Source organism: Dinoponera quadriceps, unplaced genomic scaffold (genome assembly GCF_001313825.1).
Source record: "Dinoponera quadriceps isolate SergipeBrazil2010 unplaced genomic scaffold, ASM131382v1 scaffold1069, whole genome shotgun sequence".
NCBI classification, from domain to species: Eukaryota; Metazoa; Arthropoda; class Insecta; order Hymenoptera; family Formicidae; genus Dinoponera; species Dinoponera quadriceps.
The window spans coordinates 350,325-367,099 of record NW_014555200.1 but is presented as its reverse complement, the minus strand read 5'-3'; the positions used below and the strand labels follow the sequence as shown (position 1 = coordinate 367,099).

At 41.7% G+C, this 16,775-nt stretch overlaps 3 protein-coding genes across 3 annotated transcripts; 1 reads left to right on the top strand and 2 right to left on the bottom strand.

The window, feature by feature from the left end:
- Positions 1-172: 172 nt before the first annotated feature.
- On the bottom strand, positions 173-1,431 carry LOC106743480 (40S ribosomal protein S21). Its single transcript, XM_014617351.1, has 4 exons — positions 1,345-1,431; positions 1,194-1,263; positions 558-693; positions 173-286 (listed from the first exon to the last, which is right to left on the bottom strand). Exons 2-4 carry the CDS (start codon positions 1,241-1,243, stop codon positions 221-223), a joined length of 252 nt encoding a protein of 83 aa, XP_014472837.1. The 5' UTR covers positions 1,244-1,263; positions 1,345-1,431; the 3' UTR covers positions 173-220.
- A 117-nt stretch (positions 1,432-1,548) lies between these two features.
- Positions 1,549-5,216, top strand: LOC106743478 (aspartate--tRNA ligase, mitochondrial). The gene is made up of 11 exons (XM_014617349.1): positions 1,549-1,797; positions 1,926-2,177; positions 2,258-2,626; positions 2,696-2,872; positions 2,938-3,117; positions 3,197-3,301; positions 3,369-3,584; positions 3,659-3,862; positions 3,923-4,106; positions 4,747-4,949; positions 5,035-5,216. The coding sequence occupies exons 1-10, from the start codon at positions 1,732-1,734 to the stop codon at positions 4,920-4,922; spliced, it is 1,929 nt and encodes a 642-aa protein (XP_014472835.1). The 5' UTR covers positions 1,549-1,731; the 3' UTR covers positions 4,923-4,949; positions 5,035-5,216.
- Positions 5,019-13,703, bottom strand: LOC106743479 (WD repeat-containing protein 82). The gene has a single exon (XM_014617350.1). It carries the CDS (start codon positions 13,473-13,475, stop codon positions 12,528-12,530), a length of 948 nt encoding a protein of 315 aa, XP_014472836.1. The 5' UTR covers positions 13,476-13,703; the 3' UTR covers positions 5,019-12,527.
- Between the last annotated feature and the right edge of the window lie 3,072 nt (positions 13,704-16,775).

Sequence of the window (16,775 nt, the reverse complement as noted above, 5' to 3'; positions counted from 1 at the left end):
TACTATATCAATGTATTATATGTGTATATATAAAGATATTTCATACCTGTAATTTCCCGTGTGTATGTATAAAAAATATATAATAAACATGTCATACAATCACAATACAACGTATCTCAGAAATCTCTCGCGATTTAGAATTACTGTATGGATTTCAAGAAGAACACGGATACACAGATTTTTTTCTTAATTTAATGAAAATACGAACTGGTTACATAAATTAAAAATTTTTGGGTAGAATGCCATCCTTCTTTGTTAGTCGTACTAAACAATCATCGGATTCGCCCTGCAACACAAGTTTAACATGAGATTTTGTTGTATAAAAAACACATTTTTTTTAGAATACTAATTCTATTCCCTTCTTTTTTTACACGAAGTCACAGTTATACATCTGTTTCCCTTAAAGTTCTGAAAATGGGCACTAGTTCAGCAACAAATAACAGACCTAATATATAAAGCTATTTTTTATAATCTTATAATGCAAAAACTTGGTGCTGAATGGATAACCAGGATCTGTAAAATATTCATGTGTATAGAAACTAATTGAAGATAAGTACCATGCGACGGATGGCTCCACAAATAGCATACATCTTGTGGGAATCAGTCATGCGACCAGTTTCCGGATCAACGTCTGCCAGGGTCAACTGTATGGATGCATGATCCTTAGCATGTATGATTCGGTTACTCGCGGAGCTGTAACAGAGATATGTATTAGATTATGTTGATTTCTACTAGGTTTCTTATATTCTTAAGATAGGCTTGCTCATTTTAACCGTCTTTCTTATATTATTTTCTTTTGATTATTTTACAATACACATACTTCAGATATAAATGTGGAGAAGTACAGTTTAGAGGAACAATTATATTGGTTCTCCGAGTTAAACTCTGTGTTCCTGCGCAATTTTTCTCAGTCACTATCTATTATATCTTAAATGTATGTTCAAGTTCGTGCATTTCACAAGAAAACAGACTTTCTACGAAGATAGGAGACCACGTGTACAAGTGAACTCAATTCAACCTAACCTTACTCTTACACATGTTACGGAACTACCGGCCACGGAAAAATCAATTAAACGCATTTTCCTGAGACAAAATGTGAATTAAGTTACGTCTTTAGCATTATTGATATGTTTTATTGTGATTTATTAAGATCTTCATAAAAATTACTCGCAACCCACGTGTGAGTCTCTTACCATTTCCGCGGAATGTACAAGTCAACTATAGCCCCAGTGTCGTTCTCCATTTTTTTTTACAGTTGCAATGCTACGGAAGACAAGAACGATTAGTATATATTCTAGACGAGAAAATTGCGAACTTGTTGATTATTCGGTAAATATTCCTCACCCAATACAACCAACATGCACCTCAAAATGGTGATGAGACAAAGAAGGCCCTCTTTCGTCTGAAAATGGACGAGACACGTAATCGATGAATCAACGTTCGATACAATTTTTGAAGAATCGATCGCCTCAGCGTTCCAAATTTTACAAATTTTTATCAGAATATCCCCTTTATACCTTATTGGTAGAGACAAAAATTTACAAATTAAAATTTTATTCAAAGTTCGTGTAATTTGGAAGCAAAGAGGAAAGTTACGAGAAAGTGCAGATAAAAAGAACAGATTTATAGGATTGCAACAAAATGGCTGCGCCCGGTAGAAAATACAGGGAAAAATAAAGAACGTGAAAAATTAGATGTTTCTATAAGAATAATATTGATAATATATGCAAAATGTTTGCTGCCGGTAGAATTGTATTTAATTGCACGAGCCGTGCAATAACAAGATGTAACATAAAAGTAAGTTTTGGATTATTTGACAGAATAATCTTTATGGCTGCATTTCTCTGTTACAATATGGAACAATAATATTCTATGTTGACACGAAATATAAAACAATGTATATATAATTTTGCTTTCCTTTAAAGGTTTCTTTAAAGAATCAAGCTCCGTTGGTAGCCTGTGTACATAATTTAGTCACCAATAAGCCAACATCATTCAAGGAAACAGTATCATCAGCTAATAGGTATGTTTCTAGAACGCACACATGTGGTGAGCTCACACTTAAGAATCTCGGAGAAAAAGTACAGTTAAACGGCTGGATGGAATTTAAGAGAATGGACAAATTTATAATATTACGAGATTCTTATGGTTCAACCCAATTACTTATACCAGAAGATGTATGTAAATAACTGTATCTAAGATTCTCTTTGAAAATTCCTCTATGTATGCATCGTTGAGAAATTCTTCATAATTTCAGAGAAAGGATTTGGCAGAAGCTATACAAGATATGCCTTTTGAAAGCGTTCTGAGTATAGCAGGCAGGGTTGCGCCGAGACCTAAGGGCCAAGAGAACAAGAAAATGAAAACTGGTGACATAGAAGTATATATAGAATCCTTGGAGATTCTAAATGTGGCGTCTTCTAATTTGCCAATATTTATCAGAGATTACAATAAGGCAACAGAGGTCCAGCAAATGAAATACAGGTATCTCTCGCTGAGATATCCCGAATTTCAGAGGAATTTGAGGATGCGTTCACAACTTATAATGAAGATGAGAGAATTTTTAATCAACGAATGCAATTTTGTGGATATCGAGACACCGACACTTTTCAAATATACCCCAGGGGTACGTTCCTTGATGAGAGACCTATATAAATTCGTTTGTGAATGCATAAAATTGCTTTATTGTGTTCAGGGTGCTCAAGAATTCATAGTACCCACGAGACAACCGGGTAAATTCTACTCGTTGGTGCAGAGTCCTCAACAGTTCAAGCAGCTGCTCATGGTGGGTGGTTTCGACAGATACTTCCAAGTTGCTCGGTGTTACAGGGACGAAACCGCCAGGCACGACAGACAGCCAGAATTTACACAGGTAATTGCATGGCGTCATTCACATGTATGTATAAACAATTTTTCATATTAACAGTTGTGTTGTAGTTAGATATCGAAATGTCGTTCGTCGATCAGGAAGGAGTGATGAGCCTGATTGAAAATTTGCTGATATACTCGTGGCCGGAAAATTTAGGTTCAATAGAAATACCTTTCAAGCATATGACGCACAAAGATGCAATGGATTTATACGGCACGGACCAGCCAGATTTGAGAATACCGTATCAGGTATAAAACATATGTAACTTTTTCATTTTTTCTGTTGACAAAGTCGTAATGTAATGATTTAACGATTGCACCTTTCTAGATACGAAATCTCACACACTTGGTTAATCCAATTATGCTGAAGGAAACCATGAAATTGCAGGATGACGAGCAGAAGGTGTATGCGTTGGTTTTTCCGAATAAATCGGTAAGTCATTGTAATCTTTTCAGTTGAATGTTTATAGTATATTGTTAATATGGTTCTTTTGCCTTAGAAACGACTGACAAAATCTGTCAGAGATGAGCTCTTGAAGATGCGTGATGTCAAGTTTTCTGCCGCGAAGCTGGTTTTATTGAAAACCGAAAGCAATTCTTGGAGAGGTCAGTTAGAAAAATTGTTCTCCAAAAATGCAACAGAAGATATAGTGCAGTTCTGCGAATTGCAGGAAGGAGATGCAGTATTATTAGCAATCGGACATCATATCGACGCGGTGGGACTGAGTTTTTCTCACGATAATATACCTCGCCTCTTCATCTCACTGAAGTAATCGATAATACATTTCAGTTGAAACTCTTAGGAAAGCTACGCGTTGAGCTGACGAATTTGTTGGAAGCGAAAGGCGAACAGATACGTTCGTCCAAGACGGAATTCGTGTGGATCACGGATTTCCCGTTGTTCACATTCGAAAATAAGCTAGAATCGACACATCATCCGTTTACGCAACCTCATCCGGACGACCTCGGGTATCTCGCGAACGACCCTCTGAAAGTAAGATTAAGAGTTCAAGATTAAAATGACCCATCTCTCACGTTCTCTTATCTTTGATAGGTTCGAGGCTTGCACTATGATCTAGTGATGAACGGATCGGAAATCGCTGGCGGTTCCATACGAATCCACAATGCTGATCTCCAACGTCGGATATTGAACATACTGGATATCGACGAAACGAAGCTCTCGCACATGCTCGAGGCTCTGACATACGGAGCTCCGCCGCACGGTGGGATAGCTTTAGGTATTTGTTACCTTTGGTAATATCTACGTCCGTGAATCTTTCGAAATATTAACAGGGTGTATCTGAACTCCATCGATAAACTTACAGGATAGATAAAAAAAAAAGCATGTAGAAATATATGTTCTCAAACGTTTCGTTTCTGAGATATAACTGCCGTAATTTCAGTTTAAACAAATGTATTTTAATCAAGTGTTTTACAAATAAGTAACTAGACACACATTGTTTTAAAGATTGTTCAAAATATCTCTTCCTTATCATGATGTCAAGAAGAAATAATACGTTTCTTTCACGATAATAATATATAATCACAATGAAATGTCAAAATTGATAATGTATTATCTTCGAAAACGTAAAAGATTCGAAAGCAAAATATTTCTGTCTCCTCTCGGAAAGAAGCGGCAACTCTACCGAGAGTATTCTTTTTCAAAAGAACCTCTCTAAATAATATGCCGTTCGGAACCGGCATTAAACTCGCGTGTAGGTCCCATATGACTGTGTACAATCGCACCACAGGCAGATGAGAGAGGTCACTATGTCCGACAATAGAACTGAGGGCTAATCCGCCCTGTAAGTTCGTCGGTAGAGTTTAAATACGTCTTATATAACATTATCATTATGATCATTATGTGTGCTCTCGAAGGATTGGATCGCCTGGTCTGCATGCTCTGCAATGCGAGAAGCATAAAGAGCGTCATAGCTTTCCCAAAGTCGACGGAGGGACAAGATCTCATGGTCAGAGCGCCGGACGTCATTTCGGACGACTTGAAGACATTGTATAACATACAAACTATAGACAAACGAAATGTCGCAGAGTGAGAGAGGTGATTTTTACACGATTATCAAGTACGTCAAAGCATTGTCGTATCGAACGACTGCGTCTTTCTGCGTTTCTATGTATTGTAACTTGTTTTGTTTTTTTTTCTCAAAGTTGAGATTAACTTGCGCATCGCACAGCAGACATTGGGAGGATGTAATCAGAGAACGGGGTAAATAGAAAGACGAGAGATAGATGTACAAAAAAAGTGTTTTATTGTTTCGAGTAAACTCTCGTGCGTTCAATCGAAATGGTTCTACAGAAAAATAAAAAATACAATTTTGCTTGCGCGCTAAGCTATCGAGATGACATCCACTTCCTCTAAGAAGGATCTCAAAAAAGGCGCCCACCTTTTTTTGTACACTCCTTGAGAATCTTTTGTTAAGTGAAACTGTCAACCTAACAAATCTCCTAACAAATACGCTGATATGTTGTGACTATCAAATGTCGGCGGACGAAAATTCATTACACATCGCTCTTTTCTTCTTCTTCTTCCTTTTTTTTTTTTATTCATATACATACATATACTTATCAAATTTAAAACAGCCCATTGAATCGGAACGTCGTTCGCATTTGTCCGTTAACAAAACATGATTGATTTGCGTTCAGATTTGCTCTCTGGTCAAGGTAATTAGCTCGTCGATTATTGACAGTATAATATAATTACAATAAGAAGTTTGTCCGATCGCGTCTGCGACCGAATCGCTTATCACAAAGAAAAAAAAAAACAAATCGTGGGTCAACGGTACGCGCCAGTCTTTCGAAACGATAACGAAGATATTCCGATATAGAAGCGTCATTTTTTCCCTTCGTGCCGTCATCATCGAATGTATACAAATCGCGACCGAAGCAGCGTGTCGGATTGAATAATTCGGATCTCGTTCCTGCTACCTTACAGATTAAATATACAATGTGGCTTGCAGTGGATCACAAAACTCTCTCTCTCTTCGGTGACGGAACGAAAGTCACTCGATGTCCCTTAAACTTCGCTTTCAACAGACAGAGATACACATACACCGTTTCCATTATGTTATGCAGTGTGCGGATTATTCGTATCGCTCCGATTACAGCGCGACATTTCTACGTCATCGTACGTTCCTAGCAAAAATTGCGATCGACTTGACCTCGGCGAGTTCTTCGTTCTCATCGACGGCGCTGCGTACGAGGACGGAGGGCACGATATCGCGTCCTCGCGGATATCACATATTATTATCGCTTCGAGCGCACGTTTTAACGTCGGAACTCGGCGAAGTCAACAACGGCGTCAGCTTCTGGCTTCTAGTATCCTAGAACGCATGTAGCAGTTTACAGCAATCGGGGCGCACAGCCCCCCGTGATTCGGTACCGATATCGCGCGACGAATTTCCTCCGGGAGTCAGGATCAACGACAACGTGTGTTTCTGTCTACTTGGCTATCGAAAAACGATTTGTACGAAGACTTAATGCAGGAACTTAGAAGAATAATCACAAGAATCCGTCGTCGAAATTCAGGTGTCTCTCTCTTTTTTCTCTTGCAGAAGGTACGACGTATTCTTCGAACGTAAGCGATTATTAACAGCAAGACGAGTGGTGTCGATGGACCATCATATTCAAGATCTCCTTCTCGAAATCGCATTTTAAACGCTTTCTCTCTTTCAAGAGTTTAAGTCTCTCGCATATTTTCTCGTACCGTACATATGTGTATATATATATATATATATACACATCTCTCTTAAATTGAAGTCGAATTCTATAATCCCTAATACGTTAAATGGCCGTAATGAACCAGCGATCGGAAGGGCGTAATCGCGCGTGATAATAACTCGGTATACTTCACAGGAAACGAACGTGACGCATTTCCATCCTTTTCTCCACACAGCTCTCTCACCGTACGAGTCACGAATCGTCGAATATCTCTGAGATCGGTTGCGAATGATACACACGATAGAAAAAACGGCTTATCACCGGCGCACGTAACGTGTGACACGTGAGAACGACAAGGTTGACTTTGGCGTATGTACAAATGTGTCACGGACTCTTCGTCGCGTATAAAAAGGGCCTCGTCGTGACTCGTGCGCGAGACCCGCAGCGCTTTTACGTCCGACCGCGGTTTCTTGCTTTTTTTGCTTCTCCCTCGCGGTAAAAGAGCGTTCGAGCGATTGTTCGGCGAATCCGATCGACAAATAATAATAATGATAATAATAATATAGTTTTAAGGTTTCTGGATACTCGCTACGACTATCCCTGTTGATGACGTCACGGTGAATGACGTCAGAAGCGAGAGATGCATGATAAGAATTCTTGCGTTTATACGTTCAAATAAAAAGGTGTACTCACAAAATATTTGTTAATCAGCATACTTGCAAAATTCTCCAAACACTTTTATCGGAACAATAGTCATAAAACTAGCAATATTAAATTACGAAAAGAGGGGGTTAAAAAGGGAAGTTCCACGTCAAGTTAATTTTGCGACTTTTCTTGGTTAAATTGATCGTGTAAAAAAAAAATGTTCGGACAATTTTACAAGTGTGTTGAATCGATCACAGATGTCATTTTATTAATACATCATTTTATTTAAATGTATAAGAATTCTTGCGTTTTCTCGCTTCTGATGTCATTAAACGAAGACAGTGAGGGGCCAGAAGCCTTGAAGTTTCGGAAAAACCCAATTTTTCTGCGGATTTTCTTGGTTTCCTACATCTTTACAAAAAGAAAAAAAAAGTAAATATGGCCAATTTTAACCGAATGCATATGAATCTTTCTTTAAATAAATTTTTATACCCTTGAAACAGAAACCAAAAAAATTCGTAGAAAACTTCGTAGAAAAATGGGGGGGAAAAACGGTGTTCTTTTCCAAAACTTTTAAACTATAAATAATAATAATAATAAACGTCTATTTTTCTCTGTGATTCCTTTCTCACCTCTTCTTCCGTCTGCGACAGTTTAGTCGCGTCGGGCAGTTAATACACGCACGCACGCACGCACGCACCACCCACACACACACACACACATACACCGTCGACCGCGACTCGTCGGGATATATACATTTTTAGTTATTATTATTAAACGTGTTCGTCTCGCTATTAACTTATCCTGGGACAAGGGAACACAGTGTTTCGTATAATTTTTTTTTTGTTTCTTTCTACGTTTTCTTCACTCGCTTTTTTCGTTTGGCTGGCAGTATGACGCGTGTCGCAGGTGTTTAGTCTAAATACGCAGATCGCTCGTAGTTACTCGAGAGAGAGACGACGACTCGATTCGACCCTTTCGCCGCGCAACGACCGTGTGAGATGAAGCGCGCGAGATGAACAAAGCAAAAACGACGGCGTGAACTCAGCTGGTTGTGGTGCATACATGCGGGAAAAACAATTCCGTTGCGGCCGAATTTTTCGTTCTCTCGCGGGTCCAAAGACAAAAATTCGGCAGTAGGAAAGATTCCACGGAGAGTTTCTGTTCGGTCAATCGAGTTTTTAATGCAGCCGAATGTCTTCAGTAACAGAGTTATTCTCGGTAAGACGGAATTCTCAGTTAACAAATCTCTTCTCAATAAGAAATATCATTTCTCGTTACTGGGTTTTCATCAGGGGACCTATGATGGTTCTCAGAACGAGATGATAATGACAAAAGTGAGCGAATTTATTAAAGTATTTGTAATTTCACTGATCAACACCCGGTGAATTTGCTCTCTTTTGTAATTCTCACTATAATAAGCCCCTTGCTTGGTCTCTGTTCGCTTGAGACAAGTGAAAGCAGTGTAGAAACACACGGGAATCTTCCTATTCCTGCAGGAAACTCCAATAATGCCTCGCGTATTCCAACTCGGGCGCGTTTTTATGTCACGACTGTTACTTTTGCGAGGAACTCAGTCACATGGAATGTAACAATTAAATTTCCATGTGGAGACACAAACATCATCCTATCTTTGCTACTCATTGGAACACGAACAAAATGACACTTGTATTGACTCGTGTCACTAAGTGGAAAGCGCTCAATAATACATGTTCACCGTGTATATAACATTTAATGTGACTGTGAAAATGCGTGATGCGCCGAAATACGGAAGGGATCCGGAGAAATTCAGCAACACCGAGCGGCAATTACGCGCGCCGTTGCGCGTGAATGAGAAATTTCGACGTCAAGGCCTCGTGATGAAACGCGCGCGCTCCTCTTCGCCTTACAAAATTAAAACAGCGATTACATAATACAAGCGTCATGACGCATCGCGCGGGGCGAAGGTGACGGTTCATTCGTTCCGAGGAGAGACTCGGCGCGGTCGCTAACGCGTGAAAGAGAGAGGCAGCACTCGTAGCCTGAACACAGTGGGGCTTGAGAGTCCGTTGGTCGGGAAGCTATCGAGCTGCCGAAAGGGTCGAGGTCTTTCCCGCTCGAATACGTTTCTTCTACGCACACACTGTGTCGCCGTTATAAAAAATACTATTTTACAGCGCGGTTGACAGATCCCACGGACGCGAGTGAGATAGTACAAAAAACACACACACACGTCGCCATGCTGGCTCCCTCGCGTTTTACACTCACACCGCTCGAACAAAATAGCATCGCGTTCTCGCACGAAATACGTTTAAGAGGAGGCGTCTATCCATGTATGTACATGCAGGCAGGGGCGAATAGCTGTTCTCGGACTGCACCGGAAATTCGTCGTCAACGCGTAAGCTTGTCTGTTCTTTTCCGCTGAACATCAGCTAGTTTTCTTTTTTCTCTTCTTTCTCCATGTCTTAACTTATCCGTCTCTTTTTAAGTTGCACAAGTGTACAGTTCAGCGGACAAGAACGTCGCGGCGCCTTCATTTCTTTATCCATTTCTTCTTTTCTCTGAAAGAAGCCGACGCTCGTCTATTCGCCCGCGCCGTATTCGCTTTTTGCAGAATACTACGTCGTCGAGCTGGACACAAATCACTTGGATTAATATTACTGTATTATCGCGAGAGATATAATTACACGTCTACGGAGACCGTACTTCCGTACTACGAAACATCGAATCGTGTCTTCTCGGCCGACCCGTCGGTTTCACCTGCTTGCACTGATTTTTCAAACTGAGTTCGAACACTTTTTTTCTTCTCGATGCAGCCGGGACGGTCCAACGAGAGAACTTTGTTTCTAACTAAGGCTGGGTGTAATAAACTTTTAACGTTACCAGATGTCGCAGCAATTCGTAAAAATCAGGTGGTTCCTAAACTACTTTTAGACACATTATTATCGATAAAAGAGTATCAATCATATTCAGAACAATATGTCGATAACAGATATTGGGAACATAGCCGATCAATAAGGAGAAGTCGTTCTTGAAATCAGCTGCGTTCGACGTATTTGTGTTCCGGGCGCAAGTGTTATTACGGCCGGCGGAAAAACGTCGGAAATTACATTTCATTGTTTAGATTAGAGATCAGAATGCTTTTATCACACCTATCGTAGGTAGGACTCACTTCCAGAAGTTAAGCTTTCTCATTAGACCGAACCGCCTCGAGAAAAGTGTTCAATCGTGGCTGTTGTAGCGACGTATTATTTTCTTTTATTTTAATTTCGGTGAATGATATAAACGTGTAATGACGCAGAGAGGATAAATCCAGTGCGTCGTGAAACATCCTCCTTCCCAAATTAAAATAAAATAGCATGTCACTGTAACAGTCGCGACTGAAAGTTCTAACCCTCCACGGTTAGCCACACTCAGAGCCAACGTAAGTAATGTCCAGACACAGTTCCCTTCAAAACGATACTGCTGTTTCGCGAGAGAGTCCGACGATTACGGTGACTCCTGGCGGAGGGGTAGAAATTCGCAATGGTGTCTTCCTCGCGTCGAGAATGCATCTTCGATAATCGGCGTGACGCCGACATTTGCGAGTCTACCTCTGATCTCCCTCGAGAGACGGCCGTCGCTGTGAGCGACGACGATTCCCGTGCTGTTTTCGTCCTTCTTGATCGTATCAGTGCCGGAAATCCGCTCTATAAAACGCTTTCGGCCGGCTATATACGCGTCGTTCTATGCGTGTGTATGTACGTATTTTGATTGCTGATTACGATCGGTGTGTCGCGTGGCCGCACGCAGGAGTAAGGACCCTCGAAGACGACGTCGAATGCTCTGCTAAAGGGACGTAGGTGAAAGTCGGTTGATGGAAGGAAAAATCATTCTATGCACTTTACCGCCCGGAAGCCTCAATCAATGGACTTTACCACACTTGCTTTCAATACAGCCTGAACATTTGTCTCTTGTTGTAGCTCGGAACGTAGCCGATGGCATTTTTAGGGGAAAATTCTTTCATTAGACATCAGTTCCGAATAGCGTTGAGACTAAACGTAACGACGATAGAACGATTTTGGTCACACCAAACTCCGATTAAGCTAAGCGACGATTAATTTACAGGGTTGCAACTGAAATTTCAGCTGGCGAGTCGTCAGTTAATCAGAGTTTAGTGCAACCGGTCTGAAGACCGGTGGATAGATTCTCCTTCGTTTCCGTTCATAGCAATCATCATTAGAATTATGAACATAGAACGTGCTGGTGAAGGCAAGAATCAAAGGAGACTAAACGCGAGTTCGTGTTATTTACGTTACAGTAAACAAAGTCGGAGGAAACCAAATTTCACTCTAATTCGACGAGCTTCAGAGGATCCTTTTATGCGGCCATGCGATGCGTTGGATCAACCGTAATAACGATAGTCGGGTACTTAATGCTATTTTGTTCCAGGTGAATCCCACCTGGAGTTCGCTCTCTCTCTCTCACACACACACACACACACATACACACACGGGCGTTTAACAATGAACATCTGAATGACGCTCCAACCGACAACAGGTGTTCTCCGTCGCGGTATAGAAAAGTGATCGATAAATCTGCGGATCGACGCGGCGGGAGAATGAACGTCTCCTCACGGCACACTTGAGAGACAAAGTGTGTGTGTGTGTGTGTGTGTGTGTGTGTGTGTGAATATCATGTATACGCAAGGACACCGCGCGCGCTGTTCGTCGTTTGAAAAATCTTTTTACGCTAATCTCGACACACACACACACACACACACAATTTCCTCATATAAATACGGAGATCCCCGGAATTACTCCCGGTATAGAACAGTGTTTTCCGAACGACAAATCAAACGAGATTCACTCTACGCGGTGAGCCTCTCGTATACAATGCGGGCGATTGGGACAAACGCGTGGAAAGAACTTGTCCGCTAAGACAGATGCGCTCATCCGATGTTATCAGACTTCGCATTTTCCCCGTAATCGCTACACACACAGGTACACAGGAATAGAACTATGTACACGAGACACATTCGAAAACAAGACCCTTTATCTCCCTTTCGACCCACGTCGCTGTCCTCGCGCGAGGTATGACAAGGTGAAGAGGACATCTTCCCTGCGGATCCTCCTGAAGCGTGAACGAGCGAGCGCTCACCGCCTCAAATTGATCCGTCCCGGAACCGGCGTGTCATACGACGGCTGTTCCATTTTTGTACATAAGTGTAAATGCATAAGTCATTCTCCTCATCCTCTCACCGGCTGTTATTCTCAGCATCCCGCTGCTCTTCTAATAAACCTCTCTCTCTTTCCTGCGTGAATTACAGATAACACTTCCAGCAGGCAATCGCTGCTTCGTATTTCGGTTCTAGATTAGTCTTATGCGCTTTCCTCGATGGTGGGTAGCCAGAAAGCCATGTTGGTGCATGCCGACGCCAACATCATGTACTTAGGATTGAACTGGATACACTGTACCGGTGCTGGATGATCACCGTTCAGTACGCAAACCTTGTAACCGGTCTCCGCGTTCCACACATGCACCCTACCATCTGTGGATCCACTGAACACAAACTGCGAATCCGGACTAAAGCTGGCTTCAATGGCGATGCCCTTGTTGTTGAGGTGCCCGGCGAAAGTCTGCAGAGGTGTGCCGTGGAAAGCGTCGATCAAGCGGATCGTACTACCGTTGGTAGAAATCAAAATGGTCTTGCCATCCCTGCTGAATTTCAGACCTGTCCAGTCGCATTCCTTCTCCTGAGAGACCTTGAAGGTGACGAAGGGCCCCTTGTCGAAGCTGCGCAAGTCGTACAACTTGATGCTCTCCGAATTGACGCCCGCTGCAAAAATCAAGCCCTCGGGATCGTACGCCGCGACCGGTCGCCCCGAGACGTTCATAACCCCGTGACAATTCGGCGAGCGCAGATCCCACAGTCTCAGGGATTTGTCTAAGGAGCCCGAGAGAAAAGTGTCTTCGATCGGGCTGATGCATAACGATACCACCTTCTTGGTGTGACCAGGGAAATACCGTATGTACTTGTTGTCATGCAGACTGAGGTATCGAATGGTGTCGTCGATCTTGGTACTGCTGTGTATCGCGGTGTTCTTGGCGTGGGTGAAGTGTATCAGATCGACCCCATATTTCTTTGAGTTGACTGTCCGCACCTGCGTGCCTTTCTCACAGTCGTAGATCACGATCTGGTCGTCCTCCGAGCACGAGATCAGAGTGTCGCCGTTCGGCGAGAAGTCGATGCTGTTTATCCGATCCGAGTTCTCGCGGAATATTTTGGCCACCTTGAAGCTCCGCACCACGTGGTCGACCAGCTTCATGGTGATGGACGGCGCGTCCTCCCGTTCGTGCCGTCCCCTTAACCTCTTCGCCTCCGCAATGTCTGCGTTAGCGTTGTGGCCGGGCGCGTTCACGGGCGCCGTCTCGCGCCTCGCAGCAGACCGGAGCGGTATTCGGGACGCGAGCCGCTGCTGCACGAAGCTGCCTTCTTCTCCCAGTCTCGTCGCGAGAACGGACGCCGAATTCTGCCAACTGGGAAATCGCCCGTATTCGCGAGCGAGACACTCTTCTCGCGATGAGTTTCGGAACGGCCGCGAGATCTTCAGACACACGTTCGCGGATAGGTGATGGGAACGGTCATGAATATCTAGGTACTCTGGAAAATTGGTGCGTTCCGCTTGCAACGATCTTGAGCATCATTCTGTAACGATGTTCCTTAAGTGGAATCTGCTTTATGTAGCCAGTCGTCCTGCAAGAGAGAGCGCAGACGCGGCGATCAGATGATGATCATGTGCTAAAATATATTTTATTTTGGCGGAGACGTCAATCCGACGCATTATGTTCAAAATACATATTCCCGCACCGTAGTTGCCTGACTTCTCTTTCTCATCCTGGCTATATAGTAGTATTGCGATCGCGTAACTTTCCCCCTAGGGCTGCGTTCAACAACGTCGTCCGGATGCTCTCTTTTCATCTCACTCTAGTATCTCTCTTACGCGACTGGTGCACCCGAATAATGTTCCCGAATGGAAATGTTTTCGAATTAGGAAAATTTACACTTTTCACGAGTTCAGGTCACTCTACATTAAGCTGATTCTACATCAGTCGCTCAATCACTAGGCAGCAAAAAACTGACCAATCACAGTCAATTATTTTACTTGCGATCGAAAATAATCGACTGTGGCTGATTAATTTCAACAGTTATAAAATAATAATAAAACGTTCTGTTAAACGCTGCCAATATTTGATTAGTAATATCCCTAGGGAGTGAATAAGTACTAAACGTAAACTCACTGCGTTTTTAGAAAAATTCCAGCGCGCTCCTGTTGGTCACACTGCTCCTTTACGAAATCTTCGAATATTTCAAGTGCGCTTTTTCCAACGAGCCGAGAAAATTTACAAAGTCGTTAGGAAGAGAGATTCATCGTGGAAATCACACACGGTGTAAAAGGTACAGACAGAAGAACGTTCAATATTTTATTTAACCATTCTTTCGTTCGGTAGTTTCCTTAGATGGTACTGTTCTTGTATTTAAAGAACGGAAAATGCGGCGAGAGAGACACACGAGCAATACAAATTATGTGCATATACAAAAGTCTGCGATGGAATCTATCGCTGGATCATGGTATAATAAATGGAAATATCCTGCCATCCCGTTATCGCTCGTCAACGACGAAGTGTCACGTACAGAAATGACGAATGGCTAGAATAAATCCCCCATTTTTTTTTTCCTTTTTATCATGCACTGTAACAGCTTACACGCGATCCTGCTATGCAGGTTTTTTTTTCGTTATCGATTCGATCATATCAAAAGCGTTCCGGTGAATTATTAAGACGACTTTTGTCATTGTTTTATTCGACTATCGTTTTACTTTAAAAATTTCACGGTTGGATAAGATTTTACAGATATATATATGTATATATTATTCATTTATGATGTAGTTCTCAGTCCATTGTTTCCGTTATGCAACGTACACTTGTTGCCTGTGCGACAAACTTATTCTTACTCTTTCTATCTCGTTGCTACTATGACTGCTCTGAATATCAAGTATTGTATAACAATACGTCTCATAAAAAAAATACAATAATAAATATGACTCGCTTTAATTTTATGTTCCTTTGTTAGGTTTGCTTGCCTAGTTGGTGTTTTCACGCCGGATTAATTGCTAGAAGGAATGTGGAAACGGTCTGTCTCGATGGTTCCAAAGTAAAAAGGCGAAAATTACATGATAAAAATACCGTTACTCGTCGCCGATCTGGTACTTACGAGGATACGCGCATAGGTAACATATGCAAATATATGTGTTACATAAATACAAAATATGTTGCAATACGCACACAGGCTAGAAGCGATGGCTTGTCTTTTATTCTCTTTGTACTTTCAGCAGCAGCGGATGCGTTGATTGTTTCGTATAATTTGTTCCTTATCGTTTACGCAATTGTGCTGAGACTTAGTCGACGTGAGCTACATGACTTGGAGACTGCAAAAAAGGCACAAATAAAACGTAACATTCTGTGAGATTACAATAGTGATACAATTAAAACTTATTCGACCGAGAAATATTTTTCTCTTTTGCCTTTGGTACGGTAGACGCAAGTTTAGTCCGAGGTGACGGAAAACTTATCGACATAATAAGTCGACAATAAGTAGACGAAGCAAAATGTTTTGTAAGATTAGAGCCGTAGTATGGTACGATTAACGAGCGCGCAATTATGTTCGTACGAAAATAGCGCATAGTAGAGCGTATTTCTTGGCATTTTCTCCTTTTTTTTTTCCCCGTTATACCACACGATAACATATGTCGGATATATAAAATATTCAGAATACATATACAGATTTGCATCTACCTCTCTTTCACTTTGTAGCAACTCGCAGTTTCGCCATTAAAAATTCAACTTCGAAATCAGGTGTATTTGCATCCATTCGTTAAATTTACTGACTGTTCGTTTAGAATTATACGCGAGTTCCTTGCGTCACGCGCACGGCCTCCTCACTCGGCGTATATTTCTAATCACTTCGCATTCTTATCTAGAGCCGGTTACATGGGAGTCACGTCTCGAACAAAACGCTATTTGAAATTCAAGACAGGAACAGAAGTGTATGGTTAGTCACAAAAGGTTGCAACACTTTCCCTTCGACGAGTCTTGCAACGCATCTTGTGCCCAATAGAAGAATGTATCTCCTGAGAATGACTAAAAAGCAAATTCTCATATCGGATGTGTTGCGAAATTGATAAAAAATAAAAAAAAAAACTGTCGCGACCTTTTCGTGACTGACCGTATGTATCACATCTCGCACTTTAACCAAATTTATGCGTAAATAAATAAATAAGTAAATTCGTCTCTTCGCGTCTCTCTAAGGTTTCACAGCGATGTTAAACGATAATAAAAGCCTTGAATTTGGCGTCACCTGATGAGTCTCGTTTAAAATTTATACTTTGTCTCTAGTAACAATAACAACAACAATAACAATGATTACAGTAATTACAGTTATAACTGCGAGAGTCCTTACAATTATAATTTCGTTGAAAAGACGTATTATTACTGACTTGTGTCGTGTGAGGAACATAGGTTATAGTAACTCTGCATGCGTGATGCAGTTCACACACTGTTAACTAAGA

Excerpts from the sequence above, each read along its gene's own strand:
- LOC106743480 (XM_014617351.1), bottom strand. The coding sequence starts at position 1,243 with ATGGAGAACGACACTGGGGCTATAGTTGACTTGTACATTCCGCGGAAA. Across the intron at positions 694-1,193 it reads TTGTACATTCCGCGGAAATG|CTCCGCGAGTAACCGAATCA; the intron begins GTAAGAGACTCA and ends TCTCTGTTACAG. Across the intron at positions 287-557 it reads GTGGAGCCATCCGTCGCATG|GGCGAATCCGATGATTGTTT; the intron begins GTACTTATCTTC and ends CTTGTGTTGCAG.
- LOC106743478 (XM_014617349.1), top strand. The coding sequence starts at position 1,732 with ATGTTTGCTGCCGGTAGAATTGTATTTAATTGCACGAGCCGTGCAATA. Across the intron at positions 1,798-1,925 it reads TAACAAGATGTAACATAAAA|GTTTCTTTAAAGAATCAAGC; the intron begins GTAAGTTTTGGA and ends TTTCCTTTAAAG. Across the intron at positions 4,107-4,746 it reads GCACGGTGGGATAGCTTTAG|GATTGGATCGCCTGGTCTGC; the intron begins GTATTTGTTACC and ends GTGCTCTCGAAG.
- LOC106743479 (XM_014617350.1), bottom strand. The coding sequence starts at position 13,475 with ATGAAGCTGGTCGACCACGTGGTGCGGAGCTTCAAGGTGGCCAAAATA.